The sequence below is a fragment of the Nyctibius grandis genome, chromosome 1 (genome assembly GCF_013368605.1).
Source record: "Nyctibius grandis isolate bNycGra1 chromosome 1, bNycGra1.pri, whole genome shotgun sequence".
NCBI lineage: Eukaryota > Metazoa > Chordata > Aves > Nyctibiiformes > Nyctibiidae > Nyctibius > Nyctibius grandis.
Window position 1 is genome coordinate 125,534,757 of NC_090658.1, and position 23,871 is coordinate 125,558,627.

General features: G+C 40.0%; 1 protein-coding gene across 2 annotated transcripts; it reads left to right on the forward strand.

The window, feature by feature from the left end:
• GCFC2 (GC-rich sequence DNA-binding factor 2) lies at window positions 1-23,591 on the forward strand. Of its 2 annotated transcripts, none has more exons than XM_068401960.1 (18): window positions 1-377; window positions 1,938-2,048; window positions 3,409-3,570; window positions 4,263-4,481; window positions 5,176-5,261; window positions 6,772-6,887; window positions 9,858-10,044; window positions 10,972-11,095; window positions 12,797-12,875; window positions 14,121-14,233; window positions 14,985-15,184; window positions 15,608-15,758; window positions 16,032-16,153; window positions 17,330-17,406; window positions 18,169-18,235; window positions 21,378-21,524; window positions 21,882-22,006; window positions 22,368-23,591. In XM_068401960.1, exons 1-18 carry the CDS (start codon window positions 14-16, stop codon window positions 22,480-22,482), a joined length of 2,565 nt encoding a protein of 854 aa, XP_068258061.1. In that variant the 5' UTR covers window positions 1-13; the 3' UTR covers window positions 22,483-23,591. The 2 variants fall into 2 exon arrangements, with proteins under 2 accessions (XP_068258061.1, XP_068258071.1); XM_068401970.1 differs by having other exon boundaries at window positions 15,611-15,758.
• Window positions 23,592-23,871: the final 280 nt, after the last annotated feature.

Below are 23,871 nucleotides of genomic sequence, written 5' to 3' on the forward strand. Positions count from 1 at the left end.
TTCGGCGGGCGGAATGTTCCGGCGCCCCCCGCGTAACTTCCGCGGCCGGCGGCGCGCGGCCTCCAGCGGCAGCAGCGAGGAGGAGCCGGAGCCGGCCGCCGCCCCGCCGCCAGTCCTTAGCCCCGGCTCCGATTCCGAGCGGGAAGCGGAGCATGAGGAGGGCGAGGAGGACCCCGGCAGCGCCGCCGCGTTCCCTGAGGGGGCCGGGGGCGCCGCAGCGGAGGGGCCGCTGTCGCCAGAGGAGCCGGCGGGCAGCCCCGGCGTCCGGGAGGAGCGTGGAAGGGCGGCTACGGGCCGAGGGCCGCGCCTCGCCGGAGCCGGGCCGGCGCGGGGGGGAAAGGTGCTGCTGAGCTTCGGCAGTGAGGAGGAGCGGGAAGGTAAGGGTGCGGCGGCGTCCCCCCCTCCGGAGGACCCGGGGAGCCTCACCCGCCCGGGGGCGGCAGCCGGCCCCCTCACACCCGGCCGGCCGGGAGGGCTCGGGGAGGAGTAGCTGGGCTGGGAGCTGGGGTAAACAGGCAGCTCATCCGGGGGGTTCCTCCCCGACTGAGCCGGGGAGCCGCGAGTCACCTGCATGGCTCCTTGTGACCAGAAACAAGAATGCTGTGTTATAGATAGAGCTGTTGTGAGGGCTTATAAGAGAAACGCATATAAAGGCGCTTCGAAGATGATGCATGTCTGTGTGCTTTTGGCTGGGAAGCTTTTGAAAGCTTCTTAGAGCAGACGTAAGTTCAACAAGGCCAAGTGCAAGGTCCTGCACGTGGGTCGGGGCAATCCCAAGCACAAATACAGGCTGGGCAGGGAATGGATTGAGAGCAGCCCTGAGGAGAAGGACTTGGGGGTGATGGTTGACAAGAAGCTCAACATGAGCCGGCAATGTGCGCTTGCAGCCCAGAAGGCCAACCGTATCCTGGGCTGCATCAAAAGCAGTGTGGCCAGCAGGTCGAGGGAGGGGATTCTGCCCCTCTGCTCCTCTCTCGTGAGACCCCACCTGCAGTGCTGTGTCCAGCTCTGGGGTCCCCAACAGAAGAAGGACATGGAGCTGTTGGAGCGAGTCCAGAGGAGGCCACGAAGACGATCAGAGAGCTGGAGCACCTCTCGTATGAAGACAGGCTGAGAGAGTTGGGGTTGTTCAGCCTGGAGAAGAGAAGGCTCTGAGGAGACCTTCTAGCAGCCTTCCAGTACCTGAAGGGGGCCTACAGGAAAGCGGGAGAGGGACTTTTTACAAGGGCATGTAGTGATAGGACAAGGGGGAATGGTTTTAAACTGAAAAAGAGTAGATTTAGATTAGGTATTAAGAAGAAATTCTTTGCTGTGAAGATGGTGAGACACTGGCACAGGTTGCCCAGAGAAGCTGTAGCTGCCCCCTCCCTGGCAGTGTCCAAGGCCATGTTGGAAGGGGCTTTGAGCAACCTGGTCTAGAGGAAGGTGTCCCTGCCTGTGGCAGGGGAGTTGGAACTAGATGATCTTTAAGGTCCCTTCCAACCCAAACTATTCTGTGATTCTATGATACCCAGAGAAAACAGGTAGATAGTGTGTAATTCCAGCCTAATCTAGTTAATGGTGAACAAGCTTAAATAACTGTAACTTAAATGCTTAATTGACTCTTTTGGGCTGTTGCTTTGTGGCTCATGACACAAGGCAGGTCAGGGAAGCTTACAGGAGTCACTTTGTGATGGGCACAGACTGCAAAGAAACAGCACATTTCAACAGTACAGTGTTGCTGTATTGAGGAGGCTGAGCTGCACGGATTTAAGTTAAGAGGTGATGGATCTTGAGTGGTAAAGCCCTAGAACTAGTTACATTTAATGCAGCCAGAACTTCAAAAAATATGCTGTGCACATGTAGAGGTTATATATACTTTATATGTAATACATATAGGTGCATATGCTGCTGCCTTTCTTAATGTTACTCAGAATCATTTTGTTTTATCTGGATAGGTGATGAAGCATTTTTTAAAATTAAAAAACCATCCTTCAGTGAAGTGACTTTTAGAATTCAAAAGAAGGAATGCCTACTTCCTGCACAGACAGAAATTGAAGAAAGCAAAAGTAAGTACTTTTTTCAGTTAAATATTTTATGGAATACTTGTATGAAAATATATTACAAAATCAATAAGTGAAGAGTGATGTAGAAATACTGCTGTTAGATGTTTTTTACTTCTTAATTGAACCCAGGATTGTACTTATAATGTTACTTTACAGGTTTATAATTTTAATCTATTTGTGCCAAAATTACTTTCCATATGACCTTGGTAAAACAGTATCAGAACTTGGAGGCTGGTCTTGAGAAGACCTGGGTATGCAGAACCCCTATAGCAGATCAGAATTAATAAACTTCTGATGAATTTATACCTCAGCATCATATCTTTCAGACTATGTGTCAACCATCCATGCTTATTGCTATCAAATTGCAGTTTGATCTGAGTATTTGCATTGAGAGAAAATGTGAGCTTAGTAGGATTTTGTTTGATAAAACTTAATGTAGACTTCAAACTGTATGTTATTAAACTGTGTGCTCTTACAGCATTTGAGTATTTTAATTGAATACAGTCAATGGCCTTGATTCTTCTGGTGGTATTCCTGGTCTCATTGACCTATAGTAAGTTTCCTCTTGGGATGTTTGGGGTTTGTGTGTTTTAGAAACAAGTGTATCTGAAAGTTCTCTTCCCCTCTATTCCCCTTTTGACACCTCTGTCAATTCACAGATGTACCCTAGTTGGTACTGTTAGATAAAAATAAATTAGACTGAGAAATAATTTTCTTTGAGATTGTGATTCAAATGAGATGGTGAATTTTCTTAGTAACTTCTTGTAAAAGTGTATCTCATATTCTTATAATAGGTGGGACATTCTGTTGTTCAGTAATCTGATGATTTACTGAAGATGCAGTGGCAGATGAAGAGAAATCATTTTTTTTAATGTTTTATGATTTTTGAAGAATTCGAAGATAATCAGAGATAAGACAGACATACATAAACCTTTATAGCTCAAACAAGGACTCCCCTCATTGTTAATGCTAAAAAAAAAAAAGCACTTTCTAAATACAGTTTATAAAGTCCAGGGGGATGAATCCTTGACTTTATCCACTCACATGCTATGAGCTATCAGGATATTAATCAGTTGTCGTCTGGGAGCTGATATCATTGCTTTTGTGCATGTGAATGTGCTCTGTGTCGCAGAAGGACATATTGGGACATATGCTTTGATTTGAGACAAGAACTAGCTTGTAAGTTACTATCTTGGACTGTCAGAAGATTTTACATGTTTTGATGAGGACAGGTGAAGATAGATAAGCAACCAGTCTTTGCTGCAGCAAGGTGTAAATAGTTACCGGTAATCCGTTACGACACATCAGATTCCAGCAGCTCAGACTGAAATAGTGAACCTTACTCTTTTTCTCCCCAAAACAGAAATCTGTCAGTTGGAGCCTAGAACCAGCAACACCAAAGGCACTCGTGAAGAAGAGGAGGAGAAGGAGGATGAAAGTTATTCTTCACTAAGTGAGGACCTCAACAGTTCAGACTCCGAAAATGAATCCAGCTCTCCACAGAGGAGGAAGGATTTATCACCAGGTTAGTTTCCTGGATGTTTTTTAAAGGAAGTTATTTTACAACATTCTTTGTGTGACGTACATGACAGGATAGGTGAGATGAATCCCACTCAGCTTAAGTCATGTGAGGTGTAGGCATCTTGTTTGTGCCCAGTCTACCCTGCTGAAAGAATAGTGACAGCTCCTCTATATTTTTGGTTGTAGATGTTTGTTGTATTTCTGTGTTAATTTTGGAAATCGATCAGAAATTATGACCATTGGTTTTAAAAGAAAGGTAGCAAAAAAATTCCTGTTTAACAATGCATCATTGCCTTCATGAGATTAAAATTTAAACTTGTTTGTGCTGTCTTACTTGTAAACTTTGGATTCTTTTGTAAACTCAGTAAGTTTAGTAATCCATATCTTCTGGGGAGATGGAAAAAAGGAGGACAGGCTAATGGCGATTATTTAAAAGAAAAAGGTCTGAACTTTGTTTTTAGACTGAGAGCCACTCAGACTTAGAGAGCAGCTTTAGACTAGCCACTTTAGACTGAGAGCAGCTTTTCCATCTCCTTATAGTCAACATGGTAAGCTTAATAGAAAAATATCTTGTGTCCTATATTCAGAATTGTACAGTGATCCTGAATTGTGGAGATTATTGACATTAGGTGATGTTAGGAGCGATATGGTGTTGCTTTTAGTCTTTTGCTTAGATTTTCTTTCTCTTCAATACAGGTAATATCCCCAGTGCAGCTTGTATTGAGGCTGCTCGGAGGAAACGTCACTTAGCCAGGACGCGGGCTGATTATCTTCCACTGGATGTCTCAAACAGTCATCAGGTCTCCCGGAGAAGAGAAAGCAGTGACTTAGAGAGTGATGATGAGTCTGATATGAAGAATCTCAATTTTGTTCCTAAAACGAGAACTCTTAGGCAGAGGATGACTGAACACATGGGTGAGTTTGTGCCATTTCTCCCTTCTTGAAAAGGGGACAAAAGACCCAACAGCCCAGCCCTTCGGAAGTAAACAAGCCTATTGTCTGCAAAGCATATGTGGCTTCTCCGTTGCTTTTTTTCCCCCTCTTATAGCTGCTGGCAGTTTTGTTGGTGCAGCACTGGTTTACCAGAGTTATAGACTGCGTTTCTTTATTATTTGGATAAGGGTTATAAGGAATGTGTTTTAAGGAAAGCTGATTCTGCTTTCCTTAATTAATGCTAAGGAGATATTTTTATGTCTATAGTAGATCATATATTTAAGAGCACTCGAGGATTTGCTGTGTGTAGTGTCATAGTGTGTTATAGTCTAACTGTACTTATACTCTTATTTACATGTATTATATAGAGCTTTGCTTTAAGACATAAAAATGAGATGTTTGTGCTCCTTGTACTGCAGTAGTAGTTGTCTGAGAAACAGTATGTTGGGGAAATTAAGATTGGTATGAACTCTACCAATCCCACTAGCCATTTCCAAACCTTCCTTGCCTTTCAGTTTGGAAGTCCTCCATCTGCAGGTTTTTCATCTGCTGTTTTTTATGTGTATCACTTCCCAGTGATGGTTGGGAGAACCATTGTTACTTTAGAGGGAGGAGAACATAGGAGGGAAAAATAAAGGATGTAATTTTATTTAATAATGGTTGTTTTAACTTCCAGTGTTTGTGCGTGATGAATCAAGTGAAGATGAAGCACAAATTCAGTGGGAAGAGCAGCAAATAAAGAAAGCTGTTAAATTCTCTCAGGTGACACATACTTTCCTAACCATTGGTAGATGGTTTTTGCTCGTTGGCTAAGACAGTTTGTCTCAAATACTGTCGCATCTCCTTCCTGCCCTCTCATTAGAGAGGATTTTAGGAAGTTGTACTGTGATTCTTCAGAGACAAAGCAATTAGAAATACGGAAAGATGGTAATGAAAATCTGTAATCTCTGCCTAGCTGTTCAGAAGCAGGGTGGTGGTGTCTACCTGTAATTGGTGGAAGGCTGTGAAAAGCAGAGAATAAAATTCTGAACCCTGATTTTTTTTTGCTTTCATGCAAGGGATCTTGAAAGCAAGACCATGGAAATACTACAAATGTCAAAAAGTGGCAGAGCAAAAACTGTTCTTTTATTATGCTAAATTTCTGTTGGGTGGCAGTCTGTGAGAGCTCTTTTCACAGTTCAGCAGAATTCTGTCTTTTTTTTTTTCTGGTAAATAATTGGCAAAAATTAACTGTATCTTCTGATGAGCTAGAAGTTTTCTTTCTGTCTTGAATCACCTACTCTGGATCAGACTAGGAAAATCTGAATAACCAGTTCTTTATTTCAGAATAGATGATTGTAGAAATTTCTGCCTGTTAGTAGAGTAGTTAGAGGAATAGTTAGAGGACTGGGAGAAAGTTACATCCTTCTGCTGCTGAATTTCAAATCCAGTATGACTGGTGTTCTTGGGTCTTCATACTCTACTTGTTTCTGGAAAACTTAATTTCTGCTGTTCAGGAAACTGCAACAATTTTTAATAGCAGACCTTGTTAGTCATGGACTTGATTGCTTCAACTGATTGTGTTTTGGCTTGATTTTAATATACAAACTTCTCGTTTATAATGCAGTGTGTCCTTTAATTTATAAGCTAAAATTCAGTGCAATCTTTTTTTTAGTTATAATTACAGTTAAGCTGAGCTGTCAGAATGAAAAATCTGTCTTTTGGCCACTGGCTTTGTCAGAAGGTAGCATTCATGTGTATTGGAGGAGAGGAAAGCAAAAGTTTACTGTGAGAGAATAGAATATTAAATGACTAATAGATGGTAAATAATTTATCATAAATATATTTAAATAGTTTTTAAAAAGCAAGATATGAGTAAAATCAGATATCGTCACTGCTTGGCTGTAGTTTATTTCTACATTTAATATTCAGAATCTTGGTACTAGTGAAGTCTCAGCTGTCATTATAGAAGCATTATTGAAAGCTGTTAATATTTTCAGACCAAGACAGCAACTTAAGTGTGCCCTAAATTATGGATTACTTTGTGGTGTTTGTATGTGTATGCACTATATGCTTTTATACAACATATATATGCATTTTTTATACTTTGTTTTCCTTGCTTTTGTTTATACTTTTCTGTTCAACATTTTCTGTACTTAATTTGATGATTGGAATATGTATCTATATCATATACCTTGTGTGTGTGAATGATACATATTTTTGATCTATAGAGCTGCAGAGGGAAAACTTGTGTAACTGGTGTATTAAAAATTAACACTTAAAATTCTTGTAGGAAAGTTATGATGATGCTTCCCTGCATAAATCTCAACCAGCTAAACCAAAGTTTGATCCCTCTGTTTCTCTGCCACCTGTGGACTTGGAAATTGTGAAGAAGCGACTGACTGAAAGGTAAATCCTTCTCTTACGAACTTAACTTTTGAGTTGTCTGAGTTTTTGTCACAGAATGAGAGATGACAGCTTTGAAGTCTTATTCTTTTTCCAGAGTATCAGAGGATTTTTGGGTTGTTATTTCATGTGTAATATGCCTGTTAGGATGTCCAGTAGAGTAGTACAAATTTTTAGCTTTACCTGGCAATGTTTTGTTGTAGGGGAGCCTTTGGACTTTTCAAATGTTTTATCAACTAGACCTTTAGGGACTAAGTTCATTTAAATGGCAGCAGCTTTTATGCTTGCTAGTAGTTTTTGACAGAAGTGTTGGTTCAAGGTTATCAACCAGGGCAGATGGAGCTGGCAGTCCTAGCCCTCTTATGATGGTTCTTATACCAGCTGCAAAAATAGCTCAGTATTTCCTGAAGCAGCAGTAAATTCTCTACAGCCTGTTCAGGCAGACTAGAACCTGCCTTGGTTCTTTTCTTCAGTCGTGTGCCAGGCCGTGACTTTTCTTTCCCAGTTCAGCTGCTGTATGGGCAGCTGAAGTGTCCTGGGATGGAGGTGGCAACCTCCAAGAGGGAGTGTGAGAAGGACAGCTGGGGTCAGGCATCCTAAGGTAAGCCATCCCGTCATTTCTCAGAGCACTGAGAAGCAGCTGTTCAGATAAGTTTAGACAAGTAACATTATACAGCTGAAACATAAATATGTGCTATGGGCTTGCACCGAGCTCTCTCTGTGTATGCTTTGCTTTGTACAAAGAAGCATCATTGACCTGCTTGTTTAAAGAATTGCAACTAAATTGGACTAAATATTTTTGTGGAATTGTATGCTTTCTTTGCCATAATCATCTGAAAGAAATGAGTTAAGTGGGATTTTATGTGTAGAATCAAAGAAGAAAAATGAGAATAAAGCTCTCAAGAGTGGGAAACCCGTCTGGAAAATAGTAAGAAGGGGAGGGGGAACCTGTTTGATGTAAACTTTATAGATGTGTTTAACATGCTGACTGCTGAAATAGCTTTTTTAACTTCTAGCACAGTAGAAAACAATAGCTTAGTTCAATTATTTTAATTGAGAAGTGTTTCCTGCCTCAGGGAAGTGAAATAAGTCCATTTCTTGGTTCTGTTAGAGGCTTGCTCAAGCTGAGCAGTCACTTGGGATATGTAAGGAGGGAAGGGGTGGGGGGGAAGAGGAAGCAGAGTTATAATATACGTAAATGTTCCTGTGCTACCTACGTAATAGTTAGTGACAGCTGTAGACATAGGTTCCTGGGTTTTATCACCCTCTAGCAGCAAAAGTCCTCAGCTGGTTTGTATTTAGTAGTGAGCACATGGTGAATGCTTATAGGTGCTGCTATCCTTGCAACTTGTATTAAACTGGTATGGCCATGCTGACATGAGCTGTAGTTCTCCCCAGATTACGTTGCGTAGAATCCATTTATTATGATATCACAAAATTTGGCTTTTTATGTTTTTGGGAAGCGTGGTGTATTGAGGGATCTAGGTAAAATATCATAGGGTAATAGGATCATTTAGGTTGGAAAAGACCTTTAAGATTATTGGGTCCAACCGTTAACCCAGCACTGCCAAGCTCACCACTAATCCATATCCCTCAACACCACATCTACATGTCTTCTAAATCCCTTCAGGGATGGTGACTCCACCACTTCCCTGGGCAGCCTGTTCCACTGCTTGATAACCCTTTCAGTGAAGATATTTTTCCTGATATCCAACCTAAACCTCCCCTGGCACATCTTGAGGCCGTTTCCTCTCATCCTATCACTTGTTACTTGGGAGAAGACACCAACAGCTGCCTTGCTACAACCTCCTTTCAGGTAGTTGTAGAGAGCAATAAGCTCTTCCCTCAGCCTCCTTTTCTCCAGACTAAACAACCCCTGTTCCCTCAGCTGCTCCTCATAAGACTTGTTCTCCAGACCCTTCACCACCTTTGTTGCCCTTCTCTGGACTCGCTCCAGCACCTCAATGTCTTTCTTCTAGTGAGGGGCCCAAAACTGAACACAGTATTCAAAGTGCAGCCTCAGCAGTGCCGAGTACAGGGGGACGATCCCTGCCCTAGTCCTGCTGGCCACACTATAGCTGATACAAGCCAGGATGCCGTTGGCCTCCTTGGCTACCTGGGAACACTGCTGGCTCATATTCAGCTGTTTATCAATCAACACCCCCAGGTCCTTTTCCACCAGGCAGCTTTCCAGCCACTCTTCCCCCAGCCTGTAGTGGTGCATGGGGTTGTTGTGCCCCAAGTGCAGGACCTGACACTTGGCCTTGTTGAACCTCATACAGTTGGCCTCTGCCCATTGATCCAGCCTGTCCAGATCCCTCTGCAGAGCCTTCCTACAGTCAGGCAGATCAACACTCCCGCTCAACTTGGTGTCTTCTGCGAACTTACTGAGGGTGCACTCGATCCCCTCATCCACTTAATTGATAAAGATATTAAAGAGATCTGGCCCCAACACTGAGACCTGGGGAACACCCCTTGTGACCGGCCACCAACTGGATTTAACTCCATTCGCGACAACTCTTTGGGCCCGGCCATCCAGCCCGTTTTTCACCCAGTGAAGCATACGCCCATCCAAGCCGTGAGCAGTCAGTTTCTTCAGGAGAATGCTGTGGGAGACTGTGTCAAAGGCTTTACAAAAGTCTAGGTAGACAATATCCATAGCCTTTCCCTCATCTAGTAAGCAGGTCATCTTGTCATAGAAGGAGATCAGGTTAGTCAAGCAGGACCACCTGTCAGTGGTGCTTTCAAAACTAGCACCATGTAAGTGACATTTGAGACTCCAAAGCACAATGCTTGTCTACACCCCATGCTTCTACAAATGTTGACATTGGTAAATCTTTCAATGCTGCTTAGCTCAGATGCAAATTGGCACAGGTAAAGATTTTGTATGCAATTATAATGGGAAAAATATTTTGGAATGTAACAACTGTTAACTTGGCAATAGTTTTAGTTGTCTGGGTTTCTCTTTTTTAGGATAACGTCATTGCAGGATGTGCACCGTGCCCACCAAAGGGAGCATGAAAAATACGTGGAGGACGTTGAAAAGTCAAAGATGACTGTGCAGGAGTTAGAGAAGTCTTCGGATGCAGCTCAGAATTACAAATTCTACAGAGCCATGAAAACATATGTAGAAAACTTGATAAACTGTTTGAATGAAAAAGTATGTATGTTTTCCTCTTCCTTTTTTTTTTTTTTTTCTTTAGATTATAAAGGTGCATTCTGTCAATGAAAGATGAGGGATTTTTGTTTGGAAATGATGAGGGAAACCACCCAGTTAAAAATCAATTCTAGCAGAAATTTTAATGTAACAGGAAATAAAATATAGGGAAAACAAATCAGCCCTCACCCTGACCTAAAGTGATGTTGTATAGGTGTATTGACTTAAGCTGTCGTCTCACTAGGTTCTGTTTGTTGAGAAAATAAATGTTGTTGGAGAGAGTTTTCTGCAAGTCTAGTCTAGAGTGCGCTGAAGTTGAATGTGCAGTGTCGCTTGAATTAACTTTTGGGATCTCTCTAAATGTCTTTACTCAGGATTACATAAGAGAGAGTAAAGGTTTCATGTTGGGTTTGAGTTGAGATTGAGTTAGCAGAGCTGTGGGAGAATTTGTCTATGTTATCGGCTGCGTCTGTTTCCTGAACTGCGAACTTTGTTTATTTAAAAAAGGGGAGGAGCTGCCTAAAGTTTGGCCTCAGTGAAAGTAAACTGTTATTAACTGCTATAGATAGTGCTAGGAAATCTAATTTATATCACTTGATTGCATCACAACTGAGAGTCTCTTCACGTAACTTTAAGGAGAATTAATGAATATATTTTCTTTAATGGCCAGTGGCTCAAAAGCAAACTGAAAACTATCCAAGTAGACCAATAGTGTCCTGTTGAACCCTTTTGTATGAAGTCTTGGGTAGTCCCATGGTGAGCAGCTGGCATTTAGTTTGTGTTTTTCATCTTACAAAAGAGTCTGAAACTCCAAATGTACTTTTCAATCTGTAATACTTTGGTTCTAACCAAGTACTGAAAACTGGTTTTTGTTCATTCCTTTTACATTTTATTTGATTGAAAACCTGATTGCTGTTTACTGTATTTCAGCTGAAATATATTAATGAGCTAGAATTGGCCGTACATGTACTTCTTCAGCAACGAGCCATGACAGTGTTGAAACGAAGGCAAGATGAGCTGAAAAATGAATCTGCTTATATTCAGCATCTTACAAGTTAGTATGAAGTTAAAAGTTATTTTCGTATCGAAACATTCATTCTTTGAGCAGAAATAAGCAATTACTTTTTTTGGAGGTATTTTATTCTCACCTTTGATCTCCTTTCCCCTTTCCATGGTCAGTAGGTGTGCTCTACTGCACCTCAGTTGAAGTCCTCACCTCAGTAAGGTCCATTATGTTGTTTTTAGTTGGTTTAATAGTGAACATAACATGACCAAATACTTAATCAATTTTGAGTTATTAACATCAGCAATTTCCCATCAATATTTAAAAATTAAAACGTATTCAGTTTTCCAGTAGTCTTAAGTTGGAGAAAGCTTGCTGATGTAGGATTCTGTGAATACATGAAAAAGCAGTGTGTTTACTTGGTGACATCACTCTTAGGTGAGAGTGTCTTTAAGGCTATGTGTGTGTTCAGAATGGAGATTTCACACTAGAAGGTGACATGTGAAGGGAAGGACATGAAGAAAGAAGCCTCTTTGTGTAAGGATTTTATCAAAAACAAAATTGTGTTTTGTTTTGGGTTTTTGGTCACTGTAGGAAAAAGTATTACAACTTTCTCATCTCATGTTTTCTTTTCACACCAGCGTATTGTTTGTATGCCATGTGAATCTTTAGCTGCTGCTGTTTAAAAAAAAATCAAACCCAACCTCCAAAACCAAACCCATTAAAACTGTTTAGGCAAAGCTAAGAGCAATATGCTTGGAGGTGCTGGGAACAGATAGAGGCCAGCTGCACCAGTTTCTAGTAACTACTAATCATATCGGTTCAGTCTTCTCACTACACAGGATAAACTGCTGATTAAAGAAAGCTAGCAGCCTGTGTGATTTTGTAAAATGGTGTAGCAGGTGTTAAGAAGAAAAGGGTAGTGCCACAATAATAGTTGCAATGAAAATGATTTTACTTCCAGCTCATTACAAATGAGACTGTACTTGCATGTTTAACAGCACTTTTAATTGGTTTTTTTTTATGTTCCTGGTTGTGTTTAATATAGTGGAAAGGTTGTTTTTTCTTATATGATGCTTCAGTAGTAGTAGTAGTAGTACACTGTTTTGGCATGTTGTGCACATATCAGCCAGCTAATTGTGCTACAAATGAATGGCTCAAGTAGAAAACGCTTCTAGTTTCTACTTTGGGGTTGGACTCAAGTATCAGAGCAGAGGTAATTGGGGTCACACGGTCAGTAACCACTCAGATAACAGGAGACAGCAGGGAGCTGACTAGTCTTGAAATCTAAATGCGATGATTTTGAATAGTGTAAATCAGGGATTTAACTTCCATTACAATGTTGGAACCAAGCCTTTATTATTCTCATTTATTACATGGTTTCATTTTTGAGTACAGGATGAAAGTAGGTCACTACACTTGCTTTTCATGCTGCTAAGAACCTATTGTGGAAGGCACTGACTTCCTTTTCCAGGATTGGGAAGCAATGAGCATTGACTGGAATGTCTTCACACTCAGCTTTTCATCAACTGCTACAAGGGAACAACCACATCTGACTATATGCAATTAACAAGTAATATTTACTGTGCATTATTCTGGAGACTCTTTAGAGTTTTGATTAGGGGGTTTGATTTTTCTTTGGCTGTTTTCCAAATGAAGAACAATAGAAGGAGAATCAGTGTTTCCTTATTGAGAAAATAGGAACTTCAAAGTCATACCATTTTATTTTCAGCTGTTTCTGTCTTTTGATAGGCGGGAATGACAAACCAACTAATAGTGGTTTGAACCGTGGTGAGAAGACGCAGCTTCTGGAAATGTGTGAACATCGAAGGTGGGTATTATGTACATGTACATTTAACTCTGATAACTGTACTGTACACTGGCTTTCTGTCATGTATGCAGTGATGAATGTAAACCGGTTGGATTACTAAATGAGATTATATGAAAAATAGGTATTTGCTTTCCAAAACTCAAAGTACTTGGAAACCATCTATTTGTTAATGATGTTCTCTTCATGTTGATTTGAATCTGAATGCTAACAGATCTTGTTATTTTAAATTAACAAGCCTTAAGTGAAGCTCTTCACAAAACTATGACAGAAGCTTTTTCTGTCCCATTGTAATAAATAAAATCATGACCTCATACAGCAATATATTTTTTTGTATTATTGTGTAGATAGCAAGAAAAGTCAGGCAGTGTTGTTGCTGTTGGAGGTGGTGGTGGGGGCGAGTGAAGCAGAGCAGTATCTAGCCCCTCCCCTGCTATGCATGTAGGCTAGATACTACATTTTGGAAATTATAGTGTTCAGAGACTGCTACTGATATTTTTTTTCCAAGGTTATTTTGAGCTTTGAAAGGTTTTCGGTTGCATTGGTGCCTCAACTCATAGCTGTACTTTGAAGTAGCAAGAACCCTGGAATTTTAATGGATGAAAAGTGGTATAATAAGAACTTCCACTTGAAGCAGTTAACCTTTGATACTAATAGATGTAAATAACCATATAAAAGTATTTACGGAATGTTACTTTCATACCATGTATCATTTTCCTGTGGCAGAGATGCAAGCTATTGATTTTGCAGCCTGCTGTGTGTTTTGGTGTCATGGCAGTAGCTTTTTGAGCCCAACTGGCACTTGGGTGCTATCACAGTTTTTATGTGGGTTATTGCACAAGTAATCCAGAACTAAGATGATAAAGACTGAGAGCTCAGTAGTTCACTATACACTAAAACTGTCAGACAGTGTCCAGTGCCATGCTAGAGGTTTAGTGTTCCAGGTGTGATGAATTACTAGCCTCATCAGCAGGAATGAGGTGAAGTGAAGGTTATTACATGGTTAATAGGGGAGATCAGAGACATTGCTCTAACCTCTTCTGTGTCAGTTCCCAAAGCCCCTCCTTCATCCACAGTTCCTGTGTCCTTATGGTTACGTAATTACCATTGGTCCCTGATTGCGTTTCCTTAGGCTGTTGCTCTCACAACTTGCTTTTAGTACGTTTTTTGAAGTTGGATTATCTTTCATTAAGCTTCCTTCTGCATACACGGGGAGGGTAACTCATCTGAGTTCATTACAAAATGCAGGACTTGCAGACAGCAAGTGAGAGAGTGTTCAGGAGAAGGTGATCACCATGAAGGCATGTCGAGCGATGATGAGCTGACTCTGACAGAGGTGACTGAGTTCCAGAAGAGGAAAGGTTGGTGACAGTCTTAGTATGATGTCCTAAAACAAAATCTCTTTCTGATATTTTTTTAATGATTTTTTTTCTTTTAGGAAAGGTGAAGAGATACTTCATTTGAGATACATATTCTTAGTTACACACTGTAGAAAAGAAATGCATTCAGACAGTTCCAACTAATGACTTGAGAAGAATAAATGTATGGTTGTAGATTTCTTCTGGTATGAGTTATGGTGTGGTGGCATTATGCATGACTGTTTCAACTGGAAGTAAGCTCTTTTGGATTGTGCCACAGCTGATCTGACAGTACTCAATGCAATGCTACAATACGTTTTGTATAATCAATTTGTTTTCTGAAGATAGAGTGAATTAAAGGTTGGTGTTTTAATTATCTTAAATGAACGGATGAAGAGGAGCAGGGAAAAGCATAATACCTTTTCTCCAGATAACAGAAGGGTTTTCATGTCTGTAACTTTATCACTGTGGTATAAAGTTTGAAACATAGTGGTTGTATAAATATGTGGACTAGGTCATGATGAAACTTGCCTTTTTTGATCTTCTGACAGTATTTTTTTCTGAAACTGGATTTTCCGGTTTCCAGGGAGCTGGTTTTAAAACCCATTTCAATGTCTGGTGTGTCAAAGATAAATGACAAATGAAATTACCATACAGATATTTCTTATGTCCTATAGATGCGTAAACTCTTCAGCTTATGCCTCAATAAGTTCTGTGATTGTTTCTTTTTATTCCCAATGAATATTATCCATAGATAACGTTTTAGAGGATAGTAGGAAAATCTTTGAAGATGTACATGCAGATTTTTGTGACATCAGAAAAATCCTGTTGAAATTCCAGGAATGGAAAGAGAAGTTTCCTGACTCTTACTGTGAAGCTTATATCAGTTTCTGCCTGCCTAAGCTATTAAATCCATTAATCAGAGTTCAGTTAATAAATTGGAATCCTCTTGAGGTAGGTGCATTAGCTGACTTTGTTTTCTTCAAAAATGGTACGTGTGTTTGTGTATTATGTATTAATATGAAAAATGAGATAGTTTTTCTATACATAGCACAGTGCATTAGAAATTAATAGAAAGATACTGTGTTGGTCTCAGAAACTGAAGCATGTGATTGGAATCTTCTTAACTTTCTCCTTTGCCCTTACCTCCAGCTCCTTTTGCAGCACCCCTTATAAAACTTCTCCGGAGTGCTTTGAAGACACTTTAACAATCCCACCCTTTAAATTCTAGCTTTTAATCTAGTTTTCCTGATTTGCTTTTTTGGCCCATTCAGTGATGAATGTGGATCTGACCTTAGGGGGGAATCTGCGGTATCATTGGATGGAGCTTTTCTTTTAATCCTGACTACTGAACAATTAACAGGAATGATCTTTCAGCAGAATTTTACAGAGTTGGAAGAGATGCCCTGGTTCAGAGCTATAGAAGAATTCAGTTGTGCCAAAAACATATCTGAATCAAAAAGGGATGATCATGATCAAGAAGTTTTGCCTAGAGTGATTGAAAAAACTATTCTTCCAAAAGTTACAGGTATAGTAAGATTGTCTTGACAATGTTCACTGCAGCTGGGCAAACCTTAAATAAAAATGATAACTATCAGACAATGTTAGTTATATAATGATGCTCCAAGATGTAGTGGTTATGTAGCTCCACAGAGTGAGGCTAAGGTAGCCTCTTTTTAAGATTATTGTGACACACTTAGTTTTTTGTATGTTTACTTCTATTACATTGTAATGCCTTGGAACTAGAGTGGGTAACTACTTGCATAATGTGAATGAAATGATTCCTATTTTTTTTTTTCAGTATTTGTAAAGAATGTGTGGGATCCTTTATCTACTTCACAGACAAAGAACCTCATACAGCTTTGCAGTAGCATCTTTGCAAAACAAGTCCTTTCCAAAAACGAATGCAGTCGAGCAAAAGAGGTAAAAGCTCCTGGGGTACTGGGGAAGGGACAGGTTCATCCACTGTGTGTGCTTTCTGTGTGTGCTCCTATGGGCACTTAGCACATTGTCCTGAGGTTGTTCAGTTCTGATTACTTGTTTGTTTTGTCACTTTATATTAAGAAAATCTAACAGTTAAACTTCCAGCTCTCTGATGCTCTCATTATTGATGATAATGGCAGAAACTAGCTCCTGTTTGTAGAAAAACTCTGATTGTACCTATCAAAAATATGATCTTGCTTCACTGCAGTAACAATAGTTAGAATTTCATTTGCATTTAATTATCTTTCAAAATTTGAGCTTTAAATGCTAGTAATGCTCCAGTGGTCAACTCCTTAAGCTTTTATTTATAAAGTAAATCTAGAATTTTAAAACTTAAAAATCCCCAGAGGTTAATTAACTGGCTAGGAGAAAGACTACTTCTGTAATCCTAGGAATCTTTTAATAATTACTTCTATACACATAGTCACTCTAGTATGCCCTTCTTCAGCCTGATTCTGGTTTTATTCTGATATAAAATCTGGAGGTTTATCTAGTATAAAACCGGTGGAGTGGGTAATGTTTAGGCCGTGAGTATGAGAAGAAATATTTCTCAGAAAATGTTTATGCCTTCCAGCTGAGCCTTCCAAAGGTTGCTGATTTGAAACCATGATACTGTTTATACAGAAAGTAAAGTAATCCAGAACTTTAAATAAATAAATTTAAAACAAAAAAAGCTTTTTTTAAAAAAAATAGGTTGCAATCTATGGCACCTAAAAACATGTTGCCTAAAACCACATACTGTTCTAGCTGTGATTATTTTTGTTTTTACATAGAATTTCACAGCTTGTTATGGAGATCCTGTGTTCATGACTTATTTTGTTATTGATCTATACAGTTTTCCTGCTGCCTGGCAAAATTAACATGCATGGAGTTCTTACTTAAGGAAATGACTTGATCTTAAAAAAAAATCCTAACCCTATAGATAATTAGAGCTGTGATTTGTCTGCTGTTTTTAATATATTCATGGTCTTGGTGTGTATTGTACACAAGTGGTAACTGTACTTTGCTCTAATTAGCATATTGCACTTCTAGATGAACAAAATAACTATTGAAGTTGTTACAAATATAAGGTTAAGTCTTTCTTGCGAGGACACATTAGTAATTCTTTTTTAATAGGATCTGATGAACATGGTTGTCCTAAGAATGAAGAAATCTGTGGAGGAAGATGTGTTTATTCCTCTGTATCCTAAAAGGTAAGCTGACTCTGGGACTCTCTTAAACTTTTTTTTTTTTTATTCCTCTACCCTTCTGCCCCACAGATGTAGATGAAATATTATAGACTTCCATTAACAGCTGATGGGATAAACTTGCCTTCTGCTGTTTTATTCTAGGAAAGGTTATGAAGCCTTACTCCTGTTTATGAACTCTTTCTAATAGAAATTACTCCACTGACTTAATGCTTTTTTGCTCCTGTAACTGAAAGCTTTCCAGCATACAAGATCCACAGTCAGGTTTTAGCATAGCAACTTATATCTGAGGGCCTGTGTTAGTTTAGGTGATCTGGTGTCATCTGCGTGTGTCCCCTGCTCCTTCCTGTCATTCCTCAAATAGGGGTTATGTTGCTGATGCTTACTATTGGATACTGTTTCAAAGATAGGAATGAGTAGGAGTCTGGCAGATGTGGGGTTAAGATACAGCTAGGAGACAAGCTTTGCTAAAGCTGGCATAGGATGTTTGGTTCTAAGCAATGCTGTTTTGATCTGAATCCATGAAATGTAGACACAAGTGTTTCCAATTGCTGATTTTATTGGAAATTATTTCATAGCAGTTTTATTATAATGCGTTCAAATTGACAGCTGTTTTCCCTAGACCATTATTCTGGATGTGGCTGTCACTGCTGAAAGAATGCCAGAACTAACATTCACCAGTATCTAAGAGATCAATTGTCTGTTTATCTTTTAAAAGCAAACACAAAAAAATCCTTATTTTACCTTTTTTCTTCTTTCCCTGACCAGCACTGTGGAAGACAAATCATCACTATGTTCAAAATTTCAAGAAAGACGGTTTTGGTCAGCTGTTAAGGTAGAGGAAAATATACCTGTGTTTTTCTTTGAAATTCATTTTAGTGAAAAAATATTTTGCAGTCAGTCAGGAAATATATCTTCAGGCAAGTCTGATTCCTAGGAGATGTAATACATTTTTATTAGGATGATTAACCATTTTTCTCAGTGAAGGATGTGTTCTCTGTGCAACCTGCGTGTGATGATTTAAGAATGAATTATAAATGAACACTTTACATCTGTTTACCCAAGTGGTACATCTTCTGCAAGACACTTTGATCTGACCATCTGTTCCTGCTGGTTCATTTTTTTCCCCTTGAGTGGGTCAGTCAGGCCTGGTGGCCTTAATGTCATATTAGTTAGTCACTGTCACCCAACGCTACGGGGACAGACGGGTTCTTTTGGGGATCCTGGGCACAATGATGATGACACTAAGTAGAAGGTACAATTAAAGCTTTATTTTTTTTTTAAACAGAATTTTATGATCAGCATAGCATAGCATTTTATGATCAGAGTAGCACAGGATTTTTATAATCAGAATCAGCGTAACACAATTTTATAAGTAGCATAGCACAGAATTTATAGCACTTCTTAGCTTATGGTTCCTAATCACCTGGACCCTCTGCAGATCAGGTCAAATCTTATCAGTAATATAACAGTCATAATCTAGACTCAAAACACGTAAAAGAATACATGTCACTCAGTCCTCAGAGGAAGCAGAGGATGGTGGAGGCGTCCCTGGCCACCATGGGGGCTCATGGTTCTCACTGTCCAGCAGCAGTTCTGGTGCAAGTTCCCCTTAGGACTTGTAACTGCTTGATTTTATGGACAGCGCTCTGTGTGCTGTTACGCTTCCCTGTTCCCTGACGGAGTCATCACTGCCACGTGGCTGGCCAGGTGCCTGGGACCTTCAGGGCTGGTAAGGAGGGGAGTAGTCAGCCTGGTGCCCAGGAATCTTGAGGCTGACAGGGAGGGGAAAAAGAAATCTGTTTGGTTCGTCTGCTTGGTGCACAGGACCTTCATGACCTGATAATGAGGGGAAAAGGGACTAATATGTGACCCGCTCAGTCACAGAGAATGGCCACTTGCCTTATAAAATGGCATTAGTTATGGTGACCGTTACTGTAGAATATAATCACTGCATGTTCTCATAAGCACATCAGTATAGTTTACTTTTGAGGTGCTGAGTTGGGAATTTCTGAATGCTTGTGATTCAGTTCCTACTTAAGATGTGTTTCTTCTAGGAGTGGATTTGGATTCTTACTAAAGGTGAGATTTAGATGGATAAAACCCCATTAAAACCCCAGACAATATTCCAGTTCCCCTGCAATTCATGATGCCTGGCCCCCTGCTGTTCACAATGCCTGGGCCTGCATAGGCTTCCTGTTGTCATGATGCAGAGCTTCCTTTCTGTTGGAAAGAGAAGTTGAAAAGCCTGGGAAGTGGATGTGTTGAGGTCTGTTTGGCAAAGAACTTGCCACCTCTGCTGCTAGGGTGAGCTGCTGGGCAGGAATCTGTCATGGACAGATAAAGAGAAAGCAAGAGGGAGCTTAATACTTGGGGGTTAGGACACCAAGCAAAAAAACAAGGCAGACAAGGGATTGTGATCCCACCTTCTAGGACCTTGTCTTTTCCTGGAAGTCAGACCTGCTTGCTTTCACCTGCAGCTTGAAGTTTTCTCCTTTTAGCTTTTGATTTCTATCTTCACTGTCACAGTGGTCATCTTTGTGAAGGGGGGTGATAATGGAGAGTAGTTTAAAGTGTTCTTGCTCAGTGTATCTCTTGAAGAGATGTCACATCATTTTTTCTTGGAGTGGAGGTGTGGATTTGATCACCCCAGGTTAAATAGTACTGCAACTCATCTGTGTTAAACTCTTGGGACCTACTTAATATTGAGACTAGTCTTAACTCACCTGTGCTTGAGACTGCTCTCTGGCACTGAGACCACACTGCCGTTCTGCAGCCCCCCATTCATGCTATTAAAACGCTGTCTTTCCATACGGGTTGCCATCTTCACAGTGCTTGTTAGGAATGGCCTCTAAACCATGCCCAGAAAGTGTGTGGACGAATACTAATTGGCTTGGGCGAGAAGTGAGCCGGAAACTCCTCTAAGGCAAAAGTACGGGTGATGGAAGTTCAGTGTTTGCACTCTGGTATTCCCTAACTGCCTAGTGTAGATACAGCGGGTAGCTCAAAATGTGCTGCTTGTTTACTACGCCGTGTCCTTTCCTGATGAACGCTGGCCAGTGGAAGCACTCCTTTCTCTTTCATCTATGTTGTAGTTGCTCGTGCAGTTAGAGGGAAGCGTCCCATCCGATACTCCAGAGAAATGTGCAGAGGTGGTGGGCATTGTGAGTGCTGTTTGACTGGTGACTGCAAAGATACCAGGCTGTGTCTGTGAGGGTAAAATACCTTGAGGTTAACAGTTACCTTAAAATTAACCTGTTCTGAGTTAAGGGGAGAATTAGTCGTGTTCTCATCAGACTCAGAAATGACAACAACTATAAGGATTTACAGCGGTAGGAGCAACAGAAGAAAACTCTCAGTACCTAATACTGAGATCAGATACAAAAATCTCTTTGTGCTGCTATGAACTGTGGCTGCCAGCCTCCATCACGTTACGAGGGCTGCATGTAGTCTTATCCTGAGCAGGTGTAGTAACTTTTTTTACTTCTGTCTTGGATTCTCTGAAGGTTCCCTTAGAACTGAATGCCACTTGTTTTTGGTCTGTAGTTCTTGTGGGGGGAGTGTCTTAAATACTCTTTCCTTCTTTCACGCTTTCAGATTTGACTGCTAGCTCTTCCGTGAAAAGAATAAAGCGTAGTCCTCTTCTGTGCTTGGGCCTTAGCAAATTGTTACCCTTCTAATAGGTTAAAATGCTCTTCCTAACCTTGGGAGGTCATATATATACATATTAGGGTACAGCTCATATGCACATATGTGCTCATATGCAGTTAATTATCCTACTTGATAAGATTACTTACTATATGCAGCTTATTAGTGGCTAATTGACAGTAAGTTTGGAGAGTGAATCCTGGGTTTTGAGTACTTAAATTGGGTGGACATATTATTATCTCTTTATTGTACATAAAACTTGTAGTGTTGTGTTTTGGCACACCTCCAGCCACCAAGTGTACATATTCTCTGTTTCTTCATTACTGCAGCTGCTCTCCAATGTTCTTCTTTGGGATGGGATTGTACAAGAAGATACAATCCGTGATTTGGGACTGAGCAAGTTGCTGAATCGTTACCTTCTTCTGAACCTCTTAAACACGCCACCAGGGCTGGATAGCATAGAAAAGTATAATAAGGTAAAAGATAACATGTATGTTGGAAGAGGGTGTGTGCTAAAAGCTTTTTTTTTTTTCCATGAAGAGGGGACAAAATTGAAGATGGAATATTTAAAAGTCTAAAATTTAAACAACATTTAAAATTTTTAAATTTAAATTTTGTTATGACCTTGGTACATAAAAACATTTTAGAGCAAATATCAGTCCATAGTTTCTTAAGAATAACTGCTTGTAGGGATAACCAATTGTGCTTTCAAAGGAAAAACACACTACTAATGACTGAACCTTCCAAAAAGTCCCTGTCAGAAGCGATGTGACTTGGTTAGATTGAAAGAATTTTCTTTTTCAACTTTTTCCAAATATTCTTTGTGTGAACAGGTGGTTGCGTGCTTCCCAGAAAGATGGTTCCAAGATCTTAAAAGTGGATCAACTCTCCCTGAGTTACTGAACTTCTGCCAGCACTTGCTGCAGTGTGCCCGTGTACTACACAGGAACAACCACAGGTGATAGATCAGGCTTCCCTTGGGGTTCAAGCACTTCCTCGTGTGCCTTGTGTTAAATATTTCTTAATTTTCTTCAGTCTCGTATATTTGACACTTTCAAGGATGTTCTCATCACATATATACATAAAGCAAAAGATGGAGTCCATAATGTAAAGGAGTGCTTCTGCAGTTCTAGTTTAATGTGATAGTTTAGGGCACTACATGTTGGGTGCTCTTACTGGTCAGTGTAGCCAAGGTCACCTGATGACCAGCTGCCAAGGAGAGATGCCTGACTGTTTTTAAAATTAATAGTGTACTTAAGTCAGGTACCTAAACGTGTTGCTATATCAAATTTTTCTCTTTTTTTTTTCTTATTTTATAGTAATGAAACAAAAGAAGTTCTTCTCCTGCTGGTGAAAGTCAGAGCTCTGCAGATTGTTGAAGACTTCATTGAGGAGCACAAACTAGAACACCTTAAATCAATGATTCGGAAATAGAAATTTTTGAAGCAACACTCAGATTACTGAAACAAGCCTGATATTCACACAAAAACAGTTCTTGTGCAGTTTAATCAGTGGATCCTGCCTCCTCAAAGATGTAGTGGTAACCATTGTCTTATTGTTAAATACTTGAGGATTTTTTCCCAAATGTCTTCTACTGCCATCTCCTCCTAAGTTAAGAAGTCTTTTTAGAAGTGATCATTGTCAAAGTAAAGCGATGGTTCAGGCATTCTAAAACATATGACAATGCTTTATTGCTTTACCCTTTTTGGAAAGATTCCTGGGAAGATAAAAAGTGCCTGTGAGATTTATGACTGCTAGCAAGTAGACAGCTTGACAAGCTATTTTCTGTATTAATTGCTAAATATCACTCTCTGACTCAGCAGTCATTAAGCTCTTGTGGTGCACAGTGATCTCTGGTAGGGTTATTGTTAAGTCATCCCTCGTGAAAAAGAATTCATGATGTTGCAGGGGTTTTGACCCTGATACAGAAATAAGGGAAGTGAGTGTGCGGGTCAGGAGTTTGAGTGTTTATTGATGGTAAATATGGGTTCAGTGAGGCAAGAGCTGCATGGGGGAACGTCTGGGGAAGAGCAAACATGTAGTGAAGATAGCGTCTGATATGCTGTAGGAGTTTGGTAGTTGGTGATACAGACTGAACTCGTGTGCACAGAGCTGGAGTTGTCACATCTTGCTTTATCAGGCTGTAACTTTATCAGTAACTGAAGCCTCGAGGGAAGTCCTCCTTCTGCTTCCCAGTAAGATCTACTGAACCTTACTTCATCGTACCCTAATTAGATTTCTAGTGTTTTATAACTTTGTATATTTGCAATAAATAGTGTTATAGAAAAACAAGGATGCTTTATTGTAGAAACTGTAGTGCATCACAGACTGTTTACTTGTGACTGTATTTCTCCAAAATCTTCTGGGACTAGAATTTAACTTTTATAGACTTAATCCATATTTCTTTTATATTTTTTAAGTCAAAAATATATTTTTGTAAAATATTTTAATTGTAAATAGCTTTGATCTGTGTTACAGACAAAAGATGGCTTTAAAAATAATTATTTTGAAAATAAAGTAAAAATATTTTGCTGTGCTAATGACTCCTACAGTTCAACTCTTTTAACATGTGACAAGAATGTTGTTAGAAGTATAAAAAAAACCTCAGCCACCATTAGCCTTCATTTTCTTCAGGAGTTACAAGTTGTGTTGCAAATCCTGCTTTATAATAATGGTGAAGTGCTGTTGCTTTTCCTCTCAGAATGCCAACAAAAACGCACTAGCTGATCAGCAGTCAGCAGAAGCTCATGATCTCCTTGCTTTTCTCTTGTTTTCCTTTGTCCATCCCCGCTAAAGGTCTCCCCTGAAGCAACCAGCCTTGTG

Bases quoted from the DNA above. Each gene is read 5' to 3' on its own strand.
- GCFC2 (XM_068401960.1), top strand. From the start codon at position 14: ATGTTCCGGCGCCCCCCGCGTAACTTCCGCGGCCGGCGGCGCGCGGCC. The intron at 5,262-6,771 runs GTGACACATACT...AAATTCTTGTAG, and splicing joins AAGCTGTTAAATTCTCTCAG to GAAAGTTATGATGATGCTTC. The intron at 21,525-21,881 runs GTAAAAGATAAC...TTGTGTGAACAG, and splicing joins GCATAGAAAAGTATAATAAG to GTGGTTGCGTGCTTCCCAGA.